At 37.9% G+C, this 19,734-nt stretch overlaps 1 protein-coding gene across 10 annotated transcripts in view; it reads right to left on the bottom strand.

The window, feature by feature from the left end:
* The window catches only part of LOC137286175 (receptor-type tyrosine-protein phosphatase H-like), a 298,258-nt gene that overhangs the window by 11,170 nt on the left and 267,354 nt on the right, over positions 1–19,734 (bottom strand). For 8 of the 10 annotated variants that reach the window (XM_067817873.1, XM_067817867.1, XM_067817872.1 and 5 more), the window contains 8 exons: positions 18,184–18,477; positions 17,579–17,772; positions 15,685–15,886; positions 13,213–13,383; positions 10,345–10,476; positions 9,981–10,120; positions 9,164–9,277; positions 1,026–1,092 (listed from right to left, as the gene is read on the bottom strand). In XM_067817873.1, coding sequence (XP_067673974.1) covers positions 1,026–1,092; positions 9,164–9,277; positions 9,981–10,120; positions 10,345–10,476; positions 13,213–13,383; positions 15,685–15,886; positions 17,579–17,772; positions 18,184–18,477 — 1,314 coding nt within the window. The remainder of the gene's footprint in view (positions 1–1,025; positions 1,093–9,163; positions 9,278–9,980; positions 10,121–10,344; positions 10,477–13,212; positions 13,384–15,684; positions 15,887–17,578; positions 17,773–18,183; positions 18,478–19,734) is intronic. The other 2 variants (XM_067817865.1, XM_067817868.1) reach the window with 2 other exon arrangements.

Genomic DNA, 19,734 nt, shown 5'->3' with positions numbered 1-19,734 from the left:
GGTGTGCCACATCTTGGGTGACCCCCTCATAATTCCTTTGTCGATGCTTGTCAATTAAACCGCTTATGACCGAGTGGTGATGACCTGTTCTTCTGCCAATAGCTCTCAAAGACTTTCCGCTATCTCTACGTCCTATAATCTGCCATCGTCTGGCAGTAGACAGGCGACGTCCTGCCATGACAAAACCTCAGTTTCGATCTGAGAACACCGATTACACTGCGGTCGAAGTTCCCAACTTAAAACTGGACTTTTCACGCTTGCAGCAAATACACGTTTACTGTGCTTGGTCACCTCTATCTTGCGATAATATATCTACGAAAGACCAATGTTGCCAAAATCACACATTTTTGCAAAAGAAACCCCCAAAAGTAACAAACACCATACTGACAAAATAGTGAAATATGAATTTGGTGTTGCTTAACTTTTGTCCAGTTGTATAATTGAATAAATTTGCATATATGAAAAATCCTTTCAGTTTTGTCATACATCCCCATATGTTACTGATTCATACTCTGTCATACTACCTACCATACACCAATCCTTCTCAGACAAACAACATATATATACATTAATTGTAGACATATGACCATATATTAACTGTAAAACATTCTCACTAATTATTCATTCTTTCCATATCAAATATGTCATTGTTATACAGTTTTTTCACACTAACAAGTCAGTCAGTTCTACATATACATTCACCGTGACACATATACCATATCTATCAGCCATCCATTCATAATAACCATATATACGCATCTGTTATTCATTCAAACTCTGTCATAACTGTCAGACGCATGCTCTTTCACTGTCTGTTGAGGCATCTCATCTTGACACATCGAACAACACTTTCTACAAACATACAGTTTACACAGTACCTAAAGATTCGTTATGACTGGAAATGGTTTCGTCACTTTATTAACTAACTACAGGTTTTACGAGTGTTATAACTATTAACAATAGTTTATTGCAATTATTCCACTAAATCACGAATTCGAAATGTTAGTCAGCAATGCAATACTTACCACCTCCCTCTATATCCATGCTTACACTGACATTAGCGCCTGCAAACCCTCTGTTGTAGAGACGGACCTAGTCACAAAACATATATATAGAATAAGTACGATTTCAGAGTCTCAGCGACTGTAACAATAATGTAATGATATTATGATGTGAGGGACTAGTGGAGGATATCTCACACATAAAGGCCGACTACCAGTCACTCTTCTCTCGTAAACGGTTCCTGTAGCCAATGTTCTAAACCCAACCATTTTACATAACGCCCTTTTACAGTTTCAAGCTCTTTGAATTTCACACAAACTTTAAGATTGATGATCACTATAACCGCATTTGACGGTTTTGTTTGTTTTACATCCTGTAAGACCTCTTCCCAGGTTTTACCTTTTCCTGACTCTATATTAACATCAGCATCTAAATTCAGGAGATACGTGAGTGTTGAAATCATTTTAGAAATATTTTCAAAGATCAGATTGTGCAAATGTTTTCCCTACCAGGGATGGATCCCACTCCAGATAACTCCAGATAATTTTTCAGGCAATTGGGTATTTACTCCCACATCTGTTCATGTATGAGGAATTGCATTTTTTGAGGAGTAACTATCACTTTGTATACTCCCATCAGTTAAAAGAATCGATTACTTTTACACAGAGTTTCTTATGCTGATTTTTACTTAACACTTCTAAATATATAAATATAAATGCATCTCAGTAGACTAAACGTTTCCAGTAATTGTCATATTGCCAAACAATGGGCAGCCATTTTTAAATACTCAACATGGAAGTCATGTGACGTTTAGAGTAAACTCCGGACAGTGACTACGACTATAACATGTAGGCATCGCCTACCATCAGCTAATGTAGAGTTTGGGCGCCACGACGAATCATACGCAGGCCTGTTTCCTTAATTGAGTTTTGCACAAAGGTGTTTTAGATCTCTTGGGTTTTAAGTGATTCTTATGCGTTTTTCGTACTCCCAGATTTCTAATTAATTGGGTAAATGTGATTTTTATTGACTAAAATACGCAAATAAGCACCTTATGTGGAGCTCTGGATCCACATGTATCAGTTCACTAAGTGGACGCTTTAGCCAAAGGCCACCGGGCCGAAAAAGCATGACCAGCGGGAATTACAAAGAAGTAAGGCTGTGAGGGAAATGTGTGTATGTCTGTACGTATCTCTGTATGTATGTCTGTATCTCTCTCTATATGTATGTCTGCATGTATCTACGTATGTGTCTATGTATCTACGCATTTATCTGTGTGTCTATGTATCTATGTATGTATCTATGTATCTATGTATGTATCTGTGTCAGATTCAGGATTCAAATCGTAAAAACATGAAGACAAAAACCTATGTTTTCCATATTTCAGCCTCAAGTTAGACTTTTCTTCATATTCAGGTTCCGGGATTCAAATCCCGAATTTGAATAATTTGTTCAGATTCGGAGTTATGACCAACAGTGTCAATATACATTATCTCACCCCTTCTAAGGTACACAGGGCCGCTAGTAAACCTGGGTATGGTAAAAACATGAACACCCAAACCTACATTTTTTCCATATTTCAGCCTCAAGTTAGACTTTTCTTCATATTCGGGTTTCGGCATTTGAATCCCGAATCTGAATATTTTTTTCAGATTCGGGATTCGAATCCCGAATACGAATATTTTTGCGAATTCGGGATACAAATCAATTTTGTTCAGATTCGGAGTTATGACCAACAGTGTCAATATACATTATCCCACCCCTTCTAAAGTACAAGGGACCGCTAGTAAACCTGGGTGTCTTAAAATCACAAACAACTAAACTGCAATTTTCCATTGTTTGAAACTTAAGTTTGAGTTTTCTTCACATTCGGGTTTCGGCATTTGAATCCCGAATCTGAAGTTGTGTTCACATTCGAGATTTTACCTTTGTAGATTCTGTATGTATCTCTGTATGTATCTGTCTATGCCGAATCTGTTTCGTTCACATTCGAGATTTTACTTTTGTAGATTCTGTATGTATCTCTGTATGTATCTGTCTATGCCGAATCTGTTTCGTTCACATTCGAGATTTTACCTTTGTAGATTCTGTATGTATCTCTGTATGTATCTGTCTATGCCGAATCTGTTTCGTTCACATTCGAGATTTTACCTTTGTAGATTCAACATTCAGTATGTATGTATGTATGTATGTATGTATGTATGTATGTATGTATGTATGTATGTATGTATGTATGTATGTATGTATGTATGTATGCAGGTAGGTGGGTAGGTAGGTGCTTACGAAATGTAAAAAAGAACTCATTACAGGTGTTAACCCCCTGGATGCCACAGGGACATATATGTCCCTACACAAAACGCAGTTGATGTGCCAGAGGGACATATATGTCTTTTTGTAACAAGGTGGGAACGGAAATGAAAATATTCGAAAAATATACAACCTCTAATCCAGAAAGATGTCACATTTAAAAGGAAAGTCATTTTCCAACAATGTATGCATAATTGTTATAAGTCTAACGCACATATAAACTGCATATCGCCGTATTCAAAATCACCTTTCCATCACTAACAATCAAACTTGACGCCATTGCAATATTTTGGGAGTTGGAGTATATTGCACCATCTACTTGGAAAAAAACCCATTGTGATTCACAGTGGAAACCCTTACCGAAAATATTGCATGAAAGTTGTAAAAGCATCAAATATCTACGATTCAGTGTAAGTTTAAGCTTCTGAAACCAAGTAATACCTTGTATATCGATGCTGCAGTGTGCGTGTTGTTTTTCTTCGGTGTTTACATGCAAAGCATCGTTTTCCACTTCGCCACTCAACATATATTTAAAAGCGTTCATACAGTAACATACCCATTGACATGTGTTAAAAACATTCTTTGTTGAAAGCTGTCACTTTTCATAATGTTGTCTATACTCAGATATTCCACAGTGTTCTGTAAAGTATTTTGTGGAAATACAGAAAAGGTACCGAAGCTCTTTCGCCGGAAGTTTACACAAAATGGCGATCGAAGTTGAAGGTCGGTAACACTACTTTCCGCGAGAAGATAAAGCCGCACCAATAGCACGAATAATTTAGATTCATTGCACCGAAAAATATTCTTGCGCTGTTTACTGCATAATTTTAGTTGCAGATTCGATTCAGTATTTCTTGAAAAAACGTCAATAATTATCTCACAGTTCATGTTTTACGTCAATATTTATATGGGAACGAAGACACTTCTCTAAAGATTTTAGGTGTAAGATTTCATTTATATATCACGAACAGTTTTTTCGTTCTAAGTGTTTTCCGGCAAGACACTCTTAGGAAAACACTAGTACTACAGTGTAACCAATTTTCGTGAAAAATGGCGTCTCACAAATTTTAACGAATTTGTAACCGACGATTTCGCAGGCTTCCTTTTCGCTAGATATTTCATTTTGGACATGGTAGTTGTGAATCAAACTGGCTACCGTAACATGTTTTCGTTTTTGTTTATTACGGCAAATTAAAGATTTAACGAGACCACGATTGGCCCGATGCGCCATGCACAAAAAATGGCTGCCGTGGAAAATTCTCTAAAATTAACATTTCATGCATTTTGGACGAGAAATTTCTTACGCTTATAAAGGCAAATAATATAAAGTATTTACATGAACAGAACGGGAAATGACTGTACTTTAAAAGGGTGGATTTTTATCATAGTGGGTAACACCATTGCTATTTGACGTACAATTTAGTCTAATGTGTGCAGTTTTCATAGCGCCTCGCTCAGATAAACTCGGCACAGCGATGACGCACGGGTTATTTCTAAGTGGCATCCAGGGGGTTAAGTCATAAATGCAAACAGAATGATTGTATTTCCAACATGTAGTTCAGAGAGACTGTAGCAGTTACAGTATGACGTCATTACATACACATTATGGCGTCACAGTAGGGACAAAGTTCTACAGTGACAAGTTCAAGCTTACAATGGTTTAACTTTTGTTTGAACTTATTTAAAAGTCATTTTAAAAAAGTGTTATTTCAAAGTCCGTTTTAGTTTGTCTGACGTTTGAACTTGATGAAAAGGGAAATGTTATGAATTTAATATTAATCATTTCCTTTGGCACAGACATGAAGATGCTCATTCAGTGGGATACATCGGGTCTCAGATCACTTTACCTGTTGTCTATGGGCACGAACCCCGGCTCTCAAATCTTCTGAATGAGCAATATACCGTTCATTACAGCCTGTGGATGTTATGACATATATACTGTCCCAAAAAGAAATGCATAATGAAAATTGCAATGTCATGTAGCAATGAATTAAACGTGGTTCATTTTACAAAAAGGTTTGCTCTGTGTGTGAGTCCTATGGTGTTTATGTCTTGAAATATAACAACAAAACGTACCATCCGTTAAATACCCGATGGCGTATTTAACAGCATGATTTTCAATATCGGGGTGTATTTTCACAGAATACACAGTTAACATGCAATGCACGTGAACGTTGGGGATCAAATAGTCTGAACGATGGGTATAAAAGGTTGATCGCAGTCCGTCGATTATTCACTGTATTTGGAATATATACGAACGCAACATGACACGTCTACATTAAGCCATCCGTCTCCTTGAAGCTGGCCAGTCTCAACGTGCAGTTGCCCAACGCATGAATGTTCACCAAAGCACCGTTTCACAGCTCTGGGAGAGATATCGCCGGCAAAATTCGGTTGCAGACGCCCCTCGTATTGGGTCGCCCCTCGAACGACCGCTGCGGCATATTATATTTTGGGAAGAACAGTCAGAGCTCTGTTTTACACAGAAATTTCCGTGTCTCGTGAAAGTTACTGAGTATCCTTCAACAATATGTTGACATGTTCCACAGTTATTTCTGTTACTTTTGGACACAATTCAATGTAAATTTCTTAAATGTAAATTTTACTTTTGTTAGATTCTGATTTTGTCTTTTGCTACTTATTATTTTTCTTTGTCTTATTTTTCTAGATTTCCAAATCATTGTAGAAATCTAGAAATGTACATTACACAATGCCATTTTAGGAAGTTTTAGGAAAATGTAACATGTGCCATACTTGGGGTTAAGCGGTTGACCTTGTGCGCTGGCGATTAGGTGCCTGACTCTGAGGGTGCGGATTCGAATCACGGGTGGGACTCAGCCAAACAAGTACTAGAATTTGTACTTTAATAAGACAGTGTAATCCCAAATATGACATATATGAGAACTGAAATGTTTCAATGCATAAGATAGAAAAATATGTTGACAGTGATAGGAAGTCTCTATCACAGACGAAACTCAATATCTGTTTTATTGACGCCTGTGTTTGTCTGTCTGCTAATGACAATATGCAGTCCAGAACTTCACTCACTGACCCCACTCAATTTGAACTGAACACCCATCAACATATGTCATATTTGGGATTTCACTTTCTCAGTAAAGTACAAATTCTAGTACTTTTTTGGTTGAGTCCCATCCGGGATTCGAACCTTGCCATTCGAGTCAGGCACCTCATCGCCAGCACACAAAATCAGCCATCAGTCTATACACCACAAACAAAACACACCGCTTTCTGTCTGTCTCTGTCACATTATGCAATTACACTGACAGGCAGATATGATACTTGTACACATGATATGTTATGATGTTTGTTGTTTGCAAACGAACTGCATCAATCTTTCTCGGATGATTGGATCAAGTGGAAAACGGTGCAAACCTGGACGAACGACAGTTTCCAGCCACGCAGTAGTTCACATCTTGGTATTTGTTAACTGGTTTGAACGCAAATGAAGAGAGCATGTATTTACAGATCCTTACATAACTCTTAATTGACAACGGTACAAGGTTCCACATCGGAACGTCGCATCGTATACACTAAAAGAATTTGTCACCCATAAAGAATCATACTATCTGATAACTCACCATACTTCTTAAGTGCCAGTCAAACAGATCGTCTCTATATACACACGCAATGAACCGTCAGTGTAGCGGCAAATGAACCAGACAATGAAAAGACTTCGATACTTTAGAGTCCACATCCACCCGCTCTGACTGGGTTCGATCTCACAGATGTTTCGTTTCGAGGGAAGAATCCCAATTACAAAATATTGCACATTTGATTCGCGATTGTATACTTATAATTTTGTTATTTGTTTTTTTGTTCACAATCGACAATGTCATGAACAAGTGATAATTGTGTTTTAATTATGCTTGAGTTTTTGGTTGCACGTGACCTTTAAAAGACATACATGGTTTGTAATAAGATAAATATTTTATCGTTGGTAGTTTAGATGAGTAACTGAAATGGATAGTGGCTGTACCATCAGAACTTGTTGAAGTATTGTAAAATTATTGTCCTCATGAGAGGGTACGTAAGTCCCAAAGCATTCAAGGTAAATTTAAACCTACTATTAGTTTTAATCGTGGTATATATGTTCTTTAAATTTATGGCTAGATTCGAATCCCGAATCTGAATATTTTCTTCAAATGCCGAAACCCAAATATGAAGAGATGGGGTGAGATAATGTATATTAACACTGTTGGTCATAAGTCCGAATCTTAACAAAATATTCAGATTCGGGATTTGAATCCCGAATCCGAAAAAAATATTCAGATTCGGGATTCAAATGCCGAAACCCGAATATGAAGAAAAGTCCAATTTGAGGCTGAAATATGGAAAAACGTAGGTTTTTGTCTTCATGTTTTTGAGATTTGAATGTGAACCTGAAAAAATATTCACAGACACATAGATATACTGATACACAGATACATACATAGATACATACACAGATACATAGATAGATACATAGATACATACGTAGATAGAAATACATACAGAGATACGTACAGACATACAGAGATACGTACAGACATACATACAGAGATACATAGACATACATACGGAGATACGTACAGACATACATACAGAGATACATACAGGCATACATACATGCGTACATAGAGACATACATGCAGACATACATACAGGCATACATACAGAGGTACAATCACAGGTAAAGAGATACATACAGAGATACATACAGACATGCATACAGAGATTCATAGAGATATCCATACAATATCCATCCATGCAATATTCCATCTATATGGCGGAATCTAGAAAAGAAAAATCTGGAATGTGAACAGAAATTCAAATTCAGGATAAGAGTCCAGAATATGAAGAAAAACATCAGATTCGGGATTCGAATCTCGAATCCCGAATCCGTTTCTAACTTCATGTTGCTTCTTGCACGCACCAACCCGCCTTTGTTTTGTGAGAAACACACGGTTCATACCCGGAAGCAATCCCGTTCTTTTTAAGCCAGCCATTCGTAGCCTAGTGGCTAAAATCGCTAAGCCAGTAAGCGAATAGTCACGCGTTCGAAACCGGGTGATAACACTAAATGGTGGAAATTGTAAATTTGTCATATTTTACAATCATATTCAGTGATGGCAAAGCGGAGTCTTATCAATTCACAGTTCCGGACCAGAGGGACGTTATTAGCACAGGGGCTTGTATTGCTGCAAATAAAACATCCTGGGCCCAACGTGCCTACACAGATACCCATATACATATAAGGAAGGAAAGGGGTGTAACGCTCACAAAGTTGTCAAACACCCCACTCTCGATTATGGGCGAATTCTGGGTATGACATTTTGGAATACACAGCCGCAATTCTTACTAAAATAAACCTAGATAAATTCTCTTTCGAATAAATTGAAACGTATCAAAATCGGTGCGCTATGTACCGAGTAACTTTGCTTTGAACTCGTGAAAAGACGATTTTTTCAATTGTACGTCAAAAACCTGCCTACGAAAATCATCGCTCTCGGAGAAGAAATACTACGTATTTCATTTAAAACACCCGATCGGCGAAAAACATAACCTTTCCGTAATCGCTAGATCTTCCACTTTCGTTCTACAGCCTCTCAAATGAAATAGCGTATTCCTTTACCTGCAATACACGAATTTATTGTGAAATTAGCGGTATCGAGTGATCGAGTCCACAATTTTTGTCCTTCACCCTAAATAGGCTCGCACCAACACGATATATCACGCCACGAAATGAAAATAATGCTGGTGTTCAATTTTTGACCAGTCAGAGTGCAGCTCGTCGTTGGTGCAAGCCTATTGAGGGTGAAGGACAAACATACTGAATGTAATATTCTCAACTCACCTGGAACACATAAGTGAATTCTGTAGTTACTGTCACATTCTCTTTCCACATGCACTTATCATCTGCTGAGAAGTTCTTATCCATCTTGAGAAGATCCACATATGCCGAGACTGCCTGGGAAACAGACACAACGACATACTGGAGCAGATTTATAATGAAATACGTCGTACGACCGTGACATTGCAACAAACATGCATTGGAAATTATTACTTATACGAGTTACGTATATAGAGTAATATATTGTTGTATAAAACCAATCCATACACAGTTGCTTCTAGGCAGTTCACGCGGAGTGTTTTCCAAAAGGAAATGAAAGTGTGTGTATGTGCGTGTGCGCGTACGCGTGCGTGTGCGTGTGCGTGTGCGTGTGCATCAAACAGAATCTGGGAAGTGTAGATATTCATTATTGCTGTCATTATCGATAGCCTTGACTGCTACTGACGTGATTATGCAGTCAAAAGTGATATAATCATGGACGCATAATGCAATTTGAAAGGGGTGGGGTTGCAACGAGAATAGTGTATTGACTGTGCTACCAATATAGTTAGATTCGATTTAACATTATGTCATGTTATGTTAGTCGCGATATCACCCTAGAGCCTGGGTATTTTATGTTCCATACTCGGTTGATTTGCTACTACTAAAACGGACAGTAGATGATGTATAACACTTGACTATTCTATTGCTTCACCCTTTACAATCCACAGTAGGAGTTTTCAGTCATTTGTGATAACACGAATGGGAAACAGTACTTACAACAGTACCTTACTATAATTACATGTAATAGTGGGGGAAATGAGACATTTATGACGCTTACGTTTGTGAAATACTTCAGATTGGCGTTAACAATCTCTCCATTTCTACCATCCTTCTGTTTGGGACACTTCCAAGACACTTGTACCTGGTTATAAACACCAGCAATTTTCTCGACCTTGAAGTCCACCACACCAACTGGCTCTGGAGATAAAAGATAGGTGAACAGCTTAAAGAACTAAGTTGAAGAAATTAAACAAAACAATATGATTAAGGAACGGTTGATGGTCATGTGTTGTGTCCGTGTTAAATATTATTCCTGATATAATTACAATATATATATGTTATCACACAATACCAATATTATTTTGGATTGAATGAGATGGCATTGAATAGTACTATAATATTAATGATTTTAGCTTTAGTACCTGACTCCATCGTCCTTACGGGACTGCTTCTGACAATGGCAGATGCACCAATTGGAGTTCCAGCTACTATATCAAACTTGTAAACCCAATAGCTGGAGAGATTGCCAATGACAGACATATGGTGATCCCATCCTGAAATATACAGTCCTAAATGAACTAATCATGCAAAGATTAATTCACATGAAATAACATTAAAATATTCAAGTAATCGTGCATCAAACTGTCAACATAAACGAGAAGAACGATGTAACATTATCTCAAAATTGTCTGCGCCAAATGATTTACGTTACACAATATGTATCATATCCATCATAGAAATATATGATATGAATATGAAATTGTACTTTCTTCTACTGACTACCTTAGTCTATCATTCTGTCTACAACCTATATAGTTCCGTATGTAATGTCTTTGTAACAAATATGACATTAGGTATGTATCTGGCTGTACCTTAACACACACGCTTTGTAAAATATATTCTCTGTCTGTTTTGAAATCGGGGGCACAAAATGATATATCTATAACCACAATCATCCGAAATCGCGTGTACTTAAATGACATTTTGGTAGGAGAAATGTCTCTGAGGTAAAACACCGCGGCTAAAATTCGATGTTTTTTTTATTATTCCAAAGAGTAAAGATAGGTATTCTTTCTAATAAACACAAATTCAAACATGGAGGGTTAACAGCTCTAAATCTGGATAACACTCATTCTGATTTGCAAAAGGAAGTTTTGTGATGTTTTGTAGGGACAGTTATATGTCTAAAGGTAAAGCAAGGGTTTTTTACTTCTAGTAATAGCTGATAATATGTACCAAATTTAGCCTCAAGTTAAAAGGCTTTAAGGTTTGCCTCTGCCGATTCTAAGTGTCTTGGAACTTAATACTGATACTATGACTAGTGTATTTAGAAAATAGTGTTAAAACAAGAGAATGTCACATAGTTGTGCACATTCCAATAGGAAGGAACCACTTCGGGACACACAGTATTTATTTTTTCACACACACCTTGATTGCCCCGCCATGAGCAAGCACATGGCAATTGATTTTCATTTGATGATATCTCAAGCAGGGCCCCAACTCAAACATTTCAGATGAGCCTGCATCTGATGATAAATAACCTCCAAGCCTAGGCCTATTCTTTTATAGCCCATGGAATTGTACAATTAATTGGTGTAAAGGAAGATTTTGACAACCCTGTTCTCGGTGGGTCATGGAATGTCAACCAACACTGCACTGCAAGGCAAGTTCCCCCACACAACTAAGACAACAGGGATATTATATTCAAGCAAAACATTAAGGACTGTCAAATCTGAAAGAGGAAGTGCGAGACGTATTCGTCCTTGACACTGTTCTTGAGAACAATTTCTGAGATTTATATTGCTAGATTGAAAAATTGTCTGTTAGCTAATTATTCATGAAAGAGTATGTATCAAAAGCCCAACGCCCAACGCCCAACGCCTAACATTTGGATAAAATACGTTAAACTATGTTAATGTACTTGTGAAAAATGCATAATACACTTTGGTTGGAGTTACAAGATGACTGTTAGAGCAGGGCCCATTTTCGAACCCCTCTGTCCAAGCTCCCTTCTCAAACTCCCGCCGAGCAATGAGATACCGGGTACATATTCTGCACTCGGCCCACAGAAGTTTCAAATGTCCGCTCTTTGGTATAACGTGCTATAATTCCAAGTACTAGTTCAGTTGTGCTGGTTAAAGCCCTTCTCCGTTGGTTGTTAACTGTTGAGTATGTAAGGTATACTGATCATGAGCAGCAAAAGAAACGCAATTTTAAATTAAATCTCATAAAAGTAAGCGCTCATGTTTATGGAACGTCCATGGTAAAGTGACGCAATGATCTCAGATGTGATGATGTCATGCAATTTGACGTCCATACGAAACATTGGAACAGATATACCCTCAGAGCAGCAAAACCACAAAATGAGTATGTGTATCAATGGTTCTGGATAGAAAGAATGCATTTCACTCTGACGTATTGTTTGTAAAGGTTTGTGTCAAACACCAGTTTAGTATTGACGCTGCATGGGGTACCAGCCACACAAACGATGCCTATACAGACGACTGAGCACAGGCCAATAGAAAGTTGCAAGGAGGTAGCTAGACAATTCTACAGTCATCTTACCATCACTACATGAATTGCTAAACATCAGCAGCAAACTGGGGTTGCTGCTGATCGTCATCGTACCAGACAGCCACGAGTGACATCTTATGCGCAAACCACGTCACTCATGTAAGGAACCGAACTCAAGCACCAACCGTAACAGCAGCCTTAGTTCATGGGTCAAGGGGAGCAATGTTCAGCGATGCAATTAGGCGGCTCATGTTCTTCAATGGCCGCCTCCCTCCTCGGATATGGCCTCCACTGAACAGTCTACGACGCAGTTGGATGTAGGATTGCTGCTGGTAGACAGCTGCTCACACTTGCATAGTTAGACCAGAGATTGGTGTTTGAGTTGAACTACTTGCCTTACCCATTCTTTAAATGTAAATAGCCACATTCAGCTGTTAAGTTGAGAGTGTTTTGTATGGAATAAATAATTAGACATAATGTCAGTTGTCTTCTACTTACAAGCTTGACAAAAAGCCAGAGTTGCTTTCCTTTAGCAGTTCCGTATACTAAGGAAGCGTAACGAGGGTTTCTCATCTTTCTTAAAGTTAACAAAGATTCGTGTTGACGTTTCCTTGTTGAGAAGTAGAAGTATGACATTGCCTCTTCATCCATCTTCTTCTTCAGACAATGGGGTAATGACATCGCGTATGATGCATTATGTACCATGGCGATTATGTCTGGATAATTTCTGCAAATTATCAGTTGATATTTAAGTGAAATATGTAACAGAAACATACCTGAAATGTATTTGGTCTTAACAAAGTCGTAACTCTCACTGTCTTCCCGTTTTTCAAACACAGTTATGTTGTATAGGGTGACACCAGGTCGGGGTTGCGGAGGTTCCCACGTGAGAGTTATACTGCTCGATGACATGCTCTGTGCCATGAAGTTAGTAGGATCACCAGCGCCTGAAATACAAACGTAATTCATGTGCGTGTATATATAACAGTAAATATGTACATTAGCTCTGACATGTCCATGGAATATATATATACTGTATGATTAGCGCCAGGAATATATAGATGATTCATTCTCAAAATTCATACATATTTATTTTATATGTTTTCCGACAAACGCAAGTCAAAATCAAGAATTGTATATAGAAACTAATTAATCTCAATTTAACCTACACTTTACAGTAACAAATTGAAAAAAACTTATCTATTTTTGTTACCAATAACAATGCACGAAGATCGATCACCAAAGAAAGTTCATGACATATTTCGTAATCTAGATAGCTTTGGTTATGGGACATGGGCATCAAAAGTTCGATGTTTGCGCTTTTCGTATGGATTTGGATTTGTTTGGTTGCCACTAACTGTTGGAAATCGCGTAAGTGTTATTAGACTCTTTCAAACGGGTTTAGTGGGTGTTTTAAAATAACGCTGGAGATCTGATCTTGACAACATCACACGTTATATTTTGTACAGAGAATTCAAAAGGTTGTTAAATCCTGAAAAATACCTCTTTGAAACTGCAGATTATAAATTACGTAAATATTTAGTTAGATTTAGAGCTGGGTTATTAAGGTTAAAATTTAGTGAAGGACGATAGTGTAAAATTCACACAGATCTCAGAACTTATTCAGACGAATATTATTTTCCTTTCATTTGTCCGTGATATGATGACTTACGTTCGTAAATATTTACCAAGTGACCAGTATGTATAACTTTAAGAAACTACTTACGATAAACGACGTTCTTAGTTTTAAAATGCTCTGCCTATATATAATGCATTCTTATGAAGGAAGATGCAAAGTTTTAAAAGGGTGATAATATTAACTGTCATATTATAAATTTGTACTATCATGACATACCTTTATTTACCTTATCCATATTAACCTGTATTTTATAGTCTGATTACGTGTATAGTTGTATGCGGATGGACGTGTATACGTATGTGTAAACTCTATTGTTGTGTGAAACTGTATGTATATGGGCCGGATGATCTTTGTACGTATATAAAGTTTTTGATTTTGATATAAAATATCAACCCTGAAAATACTAATATGTCACTTACTTTGTCAACATGTCATAAAATTATAGATAGATAAAGTTATCTAAAGCCACAAATAATCTCTTTTTCAGGGTTTATCGAGCGGCACTGTAGGATACATTTTTGTTCAGTCTTGAAACATACTATCCGGGCGCGTTTAAAATATGTTCCAAACTTGCATGAACCGTGGCCCCTTCCATGTTCACGTATTCAGACCTAACAAAAGCCAAGTTACAATAGCATATGCAGGTCAAATAGTTATTGTTTACAATGACTGTGGTGATTCAGCAAGCTTGAGGTGCCGGGATCGAGTCAACTTTATGGGCAGGCTGTTCCAGTATTGTCACAACCCCTACTGCACAGTACACAACCCTGTACACTTAATAGATCCCACGAATCCGTTTGTTTATAACCAGATGGTGACCACATGAATACGCGCATACACCAAGTTGCGGGTACAGCAACGCTTGCAGTAAACATGGTCAAAGTACTGTGACTATGTGTCTCAGTCCACACAGCTGTGAATGGGTACCTCGTAAGGATGGGAAAGTCACATTAGATCGGTGGAACTTGTGGCTGCAAGAGTAGTATGATTCCCCGGAGTTGCGACTGATAATACTATGTGCCATTTGAGACTGACATCGAACGAGCGAAGAAAAACCAAGCGCCTTTGAGCAACTGAGCAGAGCTACATACTGGCACTAAGCAAATATATAATTTAAATACAAATATATATAGAATTTTTAATTAAAAGCAGTTTTAGAGAGAACTAAATTCATGGACATTTGATGCAGAATATGTTGTTGTTTAAATGGAATGTGGAGAATCATAACAGGATTAAGAGTGAGTTGGTAAGTGAGTGAGTGAGTTAAGATTTAATATTTCAGCCATATTGTGGTGTATTTCATGGCAGTAGAGCCACTATTGACCATCGTTAAACATGAATGGGACTTTCCTGGACGTCATGTGAGATTGGGAGAACTCCCTCTCCAGATTCTGGCACCGCTGGAAACTGCTTTGCCTGAAGAATGGCGGCAATTGCCACTTGATCTTATCAGAAGGTTTAATAGTAGCATGGGGAGGAGGATTCAAGCTGGCATCCAAGCACGTGGGGGATACTCCCGATACTGATGCCAGGTGTGTATGTGCTTAATCACTTTCCATGCATATGTGTATATATACATATGTACATGTTGTTACACAATTTGTCTCACCTTCCTGCGGCAAGTGTAGAAGAATTTGACCGTGGGTTCCTGGCCCTTCTTCATTGACCGCTACTACATCAATGCTGTAGGCTGTATCGGGGTTCAGGCCTGTTATGTTGTGTTGTATAACAAGGGAGGCGTTTTCAATGTCAGCTTTGGGTATCGCCACAGTCATAGTACTGTTACATTGGATCCACATCTGTTCCATGGTCTGTGAAAGCGATCATAGGAACCAGCTGATTATTAGAACTTTAGTTTTGTGCTAAGATGATTAGTAAAGTGACCTGCCTACGAACAGAAGCTGAACTCGGAAAAACCTGTTATCAAGCAAGTTAAATCATCATGGGCCACTGAGACACTGGGTCAGTTGAGAAGCTGTTTTGTATGTACTAATTGTGATATTTAAAAAACAAACATGTAATACTCTGGATGATCTTAACCAACGGAACGGAGAAACCAGACTATAATTTTTATGTTGATTATATTATTCCTCTTAAGAATATTTTACGAGAAACTTGGCAAGGACTTAAGTCTGTAATTGGGATTAAAAAATCAAAACAGCAACATCAACAGCCACAACAACAACAATAACAACAAAAAACCCAACCAAACAAAAACACCACCATCAACAAAAAACAATGTATCGATGTTCAATATAATCTTCTTTTTTTTTGCCAATGAATTGATATCGGCTGTGCCAAATTTGACTATCGTCATTACACTAACAATATTTGATAAGATTGATTCATCTTTCCCCTCGTCAGATAATATCAAGACGTGAGGCTCTATTGTCATTTAAACAACTCAAAGTAGGCAAATCTTGCGGCCCAGATAACTTACCAGATACTGTTTTGAAATAATGTGGAGAGCAATTACGTCATGTTTTACAAGACGTTCCAATCGTTGGTTTCAGCTGTAATCCCCAGCCTTCCAATATCATTCCTTTTCCAAAACGAATAATCCCACAGTGAATAATGATTATCTCCCGGTTGCTTTGACATCTCAAGCGGTGAAGTGATTAGAACGGATTATCAAAAACATGTTACTTAATGTTACTGATAATGTAAGCCATTTTGCTAGATCCTAGGTATTTACTCTTATCTGGAGACCTGTAACAACTATGTAAGAAAACTCTTTATTGACTTTTTTCCGCCTTCAGTGCCATCCAGCCACACCTTTTGATGAGAAAACTGTTTCACCAAGTGTTAATAGCAACATTATCAAATGGTTATATTAAAGAGTTCATGGTACTCCGTATGTCAGTGACAGTGACTATCAATCTCCTTTTCGCTCAACCTCTACTTAGGCCCAACAGTGCTCGTTCACCCTTCCTCATCATTTGTATACCAGTAACTTTTACTTGTCATTAAATGACGTGTTTACTATGAAATTCGCATATGACGCCCCTGTTACTGGCCTAATTTCTGACTGAACATAATTATCGTTAAGGCACTGGAAAATTTCTATCTTGGTGTAATGACAATTTTCTTTTGCAGAATTTACAGAAAACTGAGGAAGTGGTGGTTGAGAAAGAAGGAACATGTGCATCCTCTTATAATTGAGTGAGTGAGTTTCGTTTTACGCCGCACTCGGCAATATTCCAGCTATATGGCGGCGGTCTGTAAATAATCGAGCCTGGAGCAGACAATCCAGTGATCAACAGCATGAGCATCAACCAAGTCAGCACGTTCGACCACCCGATCCCATTAGTCGCCTCTTACGACAAGCATAGTCGTCTTTTATAGCAAGCTTGTGTTACTGAAGGCCTATTGTACCCTGGGACCATCATGGCTTATAACTGATAATTCAGAAACTGAAAGGGTGGACCGTTACTAATATCTCGGTGGTATTTTAGATTCAAAATGTTCGTTTTCAAAACATATATATATATATATATACACACCACGTTTACCATAGTTCTGTTACATTCAGTGCAGTGGATGATGACCCTTTTTACACAGTCTGGGGGACTACCCTTCTTCACGTCGACGACGTATTCGTAGATATACCCGTTCGGGTTGACTGGTCTTCTCCATTGCACGGCGACAGAGCGGGACGTGTTGCCAAACGACTTCAGATCGGTAACTACTCCGGCAGCTGAAGGCAAATGTTAAAAGTGTTATTTATAGTATATATGGTCAGAATCAAAACAACACAACCATAAGGAGGATCCTACAAAGACTAACAGGTTCCGTTATACATGTATTACTGATACTATGTGACGAGTACATTACTTAAATAAACGAAGGTGTATGACCAATCATATCAAGACTAAAATGGGCAAATTATGTGGTACCATAACAACATATATACACGTATTTAATGAAGCAAAACAATCTGTTATTCGATAGGTTTTTGTTTGAAAATATTTCTTTGTGTACTTTGCATGACAGTAACGTAACGTTTGAGAACTAATCTCGTTTGTCATACGTTTTAACAATGTCCAGCAAGATGTTAACAATGAAATATTGGATATGAGTAATATTAATTATAAGATCTGATACTCACGAGTTGACTGTACTCGTATCACATAGGTATAGGGTGCACTGTGGAGATTCCCACTCAGAGTTACTATGTTCAGGTCGTACGATACAGCTGGGACAACGCCAGTGAAGACGACAGAGATGGGACCCTGTCCAGTGTTGGCAGGTTGATGCTGTTGGTTGTATGTATCTCCATCCCGCCCTCTGAGTGACACAAGATAACTGTCTGCATCCCCGTGAGCCTTGTCGAATACAACGGTGATGTTTGGAGCTGTTCTGTTGGTTTTGGTCATGTCATGATGAACGACAGCAGCCGGGGCTGAAAAGACGCATTGCAGTGTTAACATTCTAGGGAGACCATTTGGCTCATCAGTATCTTGATGGTGAATTTAAGACGAAAAATGAATGCCCCAAACAGACCCAGATTCATGTTAATGTTTACATAAAGATACACATATATAAATAGTTCAAGTGACGTAGGAACATGCCGTAACCTAGCTACAGGTACCTGTGATCTCCACAACCATTCGTTCATTACAGGCTTATGTACATATGTTTTCCGTTCGGCTCGTTGGTGACATGGTCCCAATATTCACAACAGATGATGAGTGACAAAACCATTTTCAGTAAATTATATTTCCGCGACATTTGCATTCATCATTGTGACAGTCATCGACGTTTCTGTGCAACCCATATGTACGTGACCTCAAATCATGCATTTGACGTCAAATGAAAACGTATGACACCATGATATTCACACAAAACGACTGACGGGCACATGTATATTTTACATGAGCCGAACAAATAAAGTATGTTAATGCTGTGTGGCTGTTTCAGGGACCTCACAATTTGACTCATATTACAGGTCCATGTAGAAATTATTTTAGTACCATGTGAATGTGACACAGGTTGTAAGAATAAGGCTTCAAAGAAAATTGAATTTTCTATTTTAAATACATAGTCACGCCGGTAAGATTTGTCCTGCTCATGATACAAGTGGATGAACATATATTTTGATTGTCCTGCTTTTCGGTATAACAACGAGCATGAATGCTCATATTTTGTCATTCTTTGACGCCAACAAGTCACGAACAAATGCACAGACCTAATCATCTAATCCTCAAGATAACATTTTCAATCTAAGTACATGTACTTAGAACAGATATATGTATTTTTCGCAATGTGTTTGGCATGGCCTAAAATATGAAATTAAACTGCCTCATCTAGGGAGCATTTCCCATATCACTTAAGGAGAGGCTACATTCACAATCGTAACCGGAATCAGTGTAAACTGATTAATGTATAATTATATATGTATGCGATATATGTACACAACTGGAGAGGTGAGACCATTCCAAACTAGTTATTGTATATAGACAACATGTTTTGTGTATAGACAACATGTGCTTACCGACAGTTGTTGGTGATTACTTTTTGTATAGTACTATCATAACTTGATTAACTGCATAAGTCATATAAGAAGACAATTTTGGTGCAGAGAATTCAAAACTGCCACCTTGATTGAATTTTTCAAATAGATTAATTCAATATTTGGTACGTCGTTTTTACTTTTATA

This window comes from Haliotis asinina, chromosome 6 (genome assembly GCF_037392515.1).
Source record: "Haliotis asinina isolate JCU_RB_2024 chromosome 6, JCU_Hal_asi_v2, whole genome shotgun sequence".
Lineage (NCBI taxonomy): Eukaryota > Metazoa > Mollusca > Gastropoda > Lepetellida > Haliotidae > Haliotis > Haliotis asinina.
This window is presented reverse-complemented; position numbering and strand designations above follow the sequence as displayed.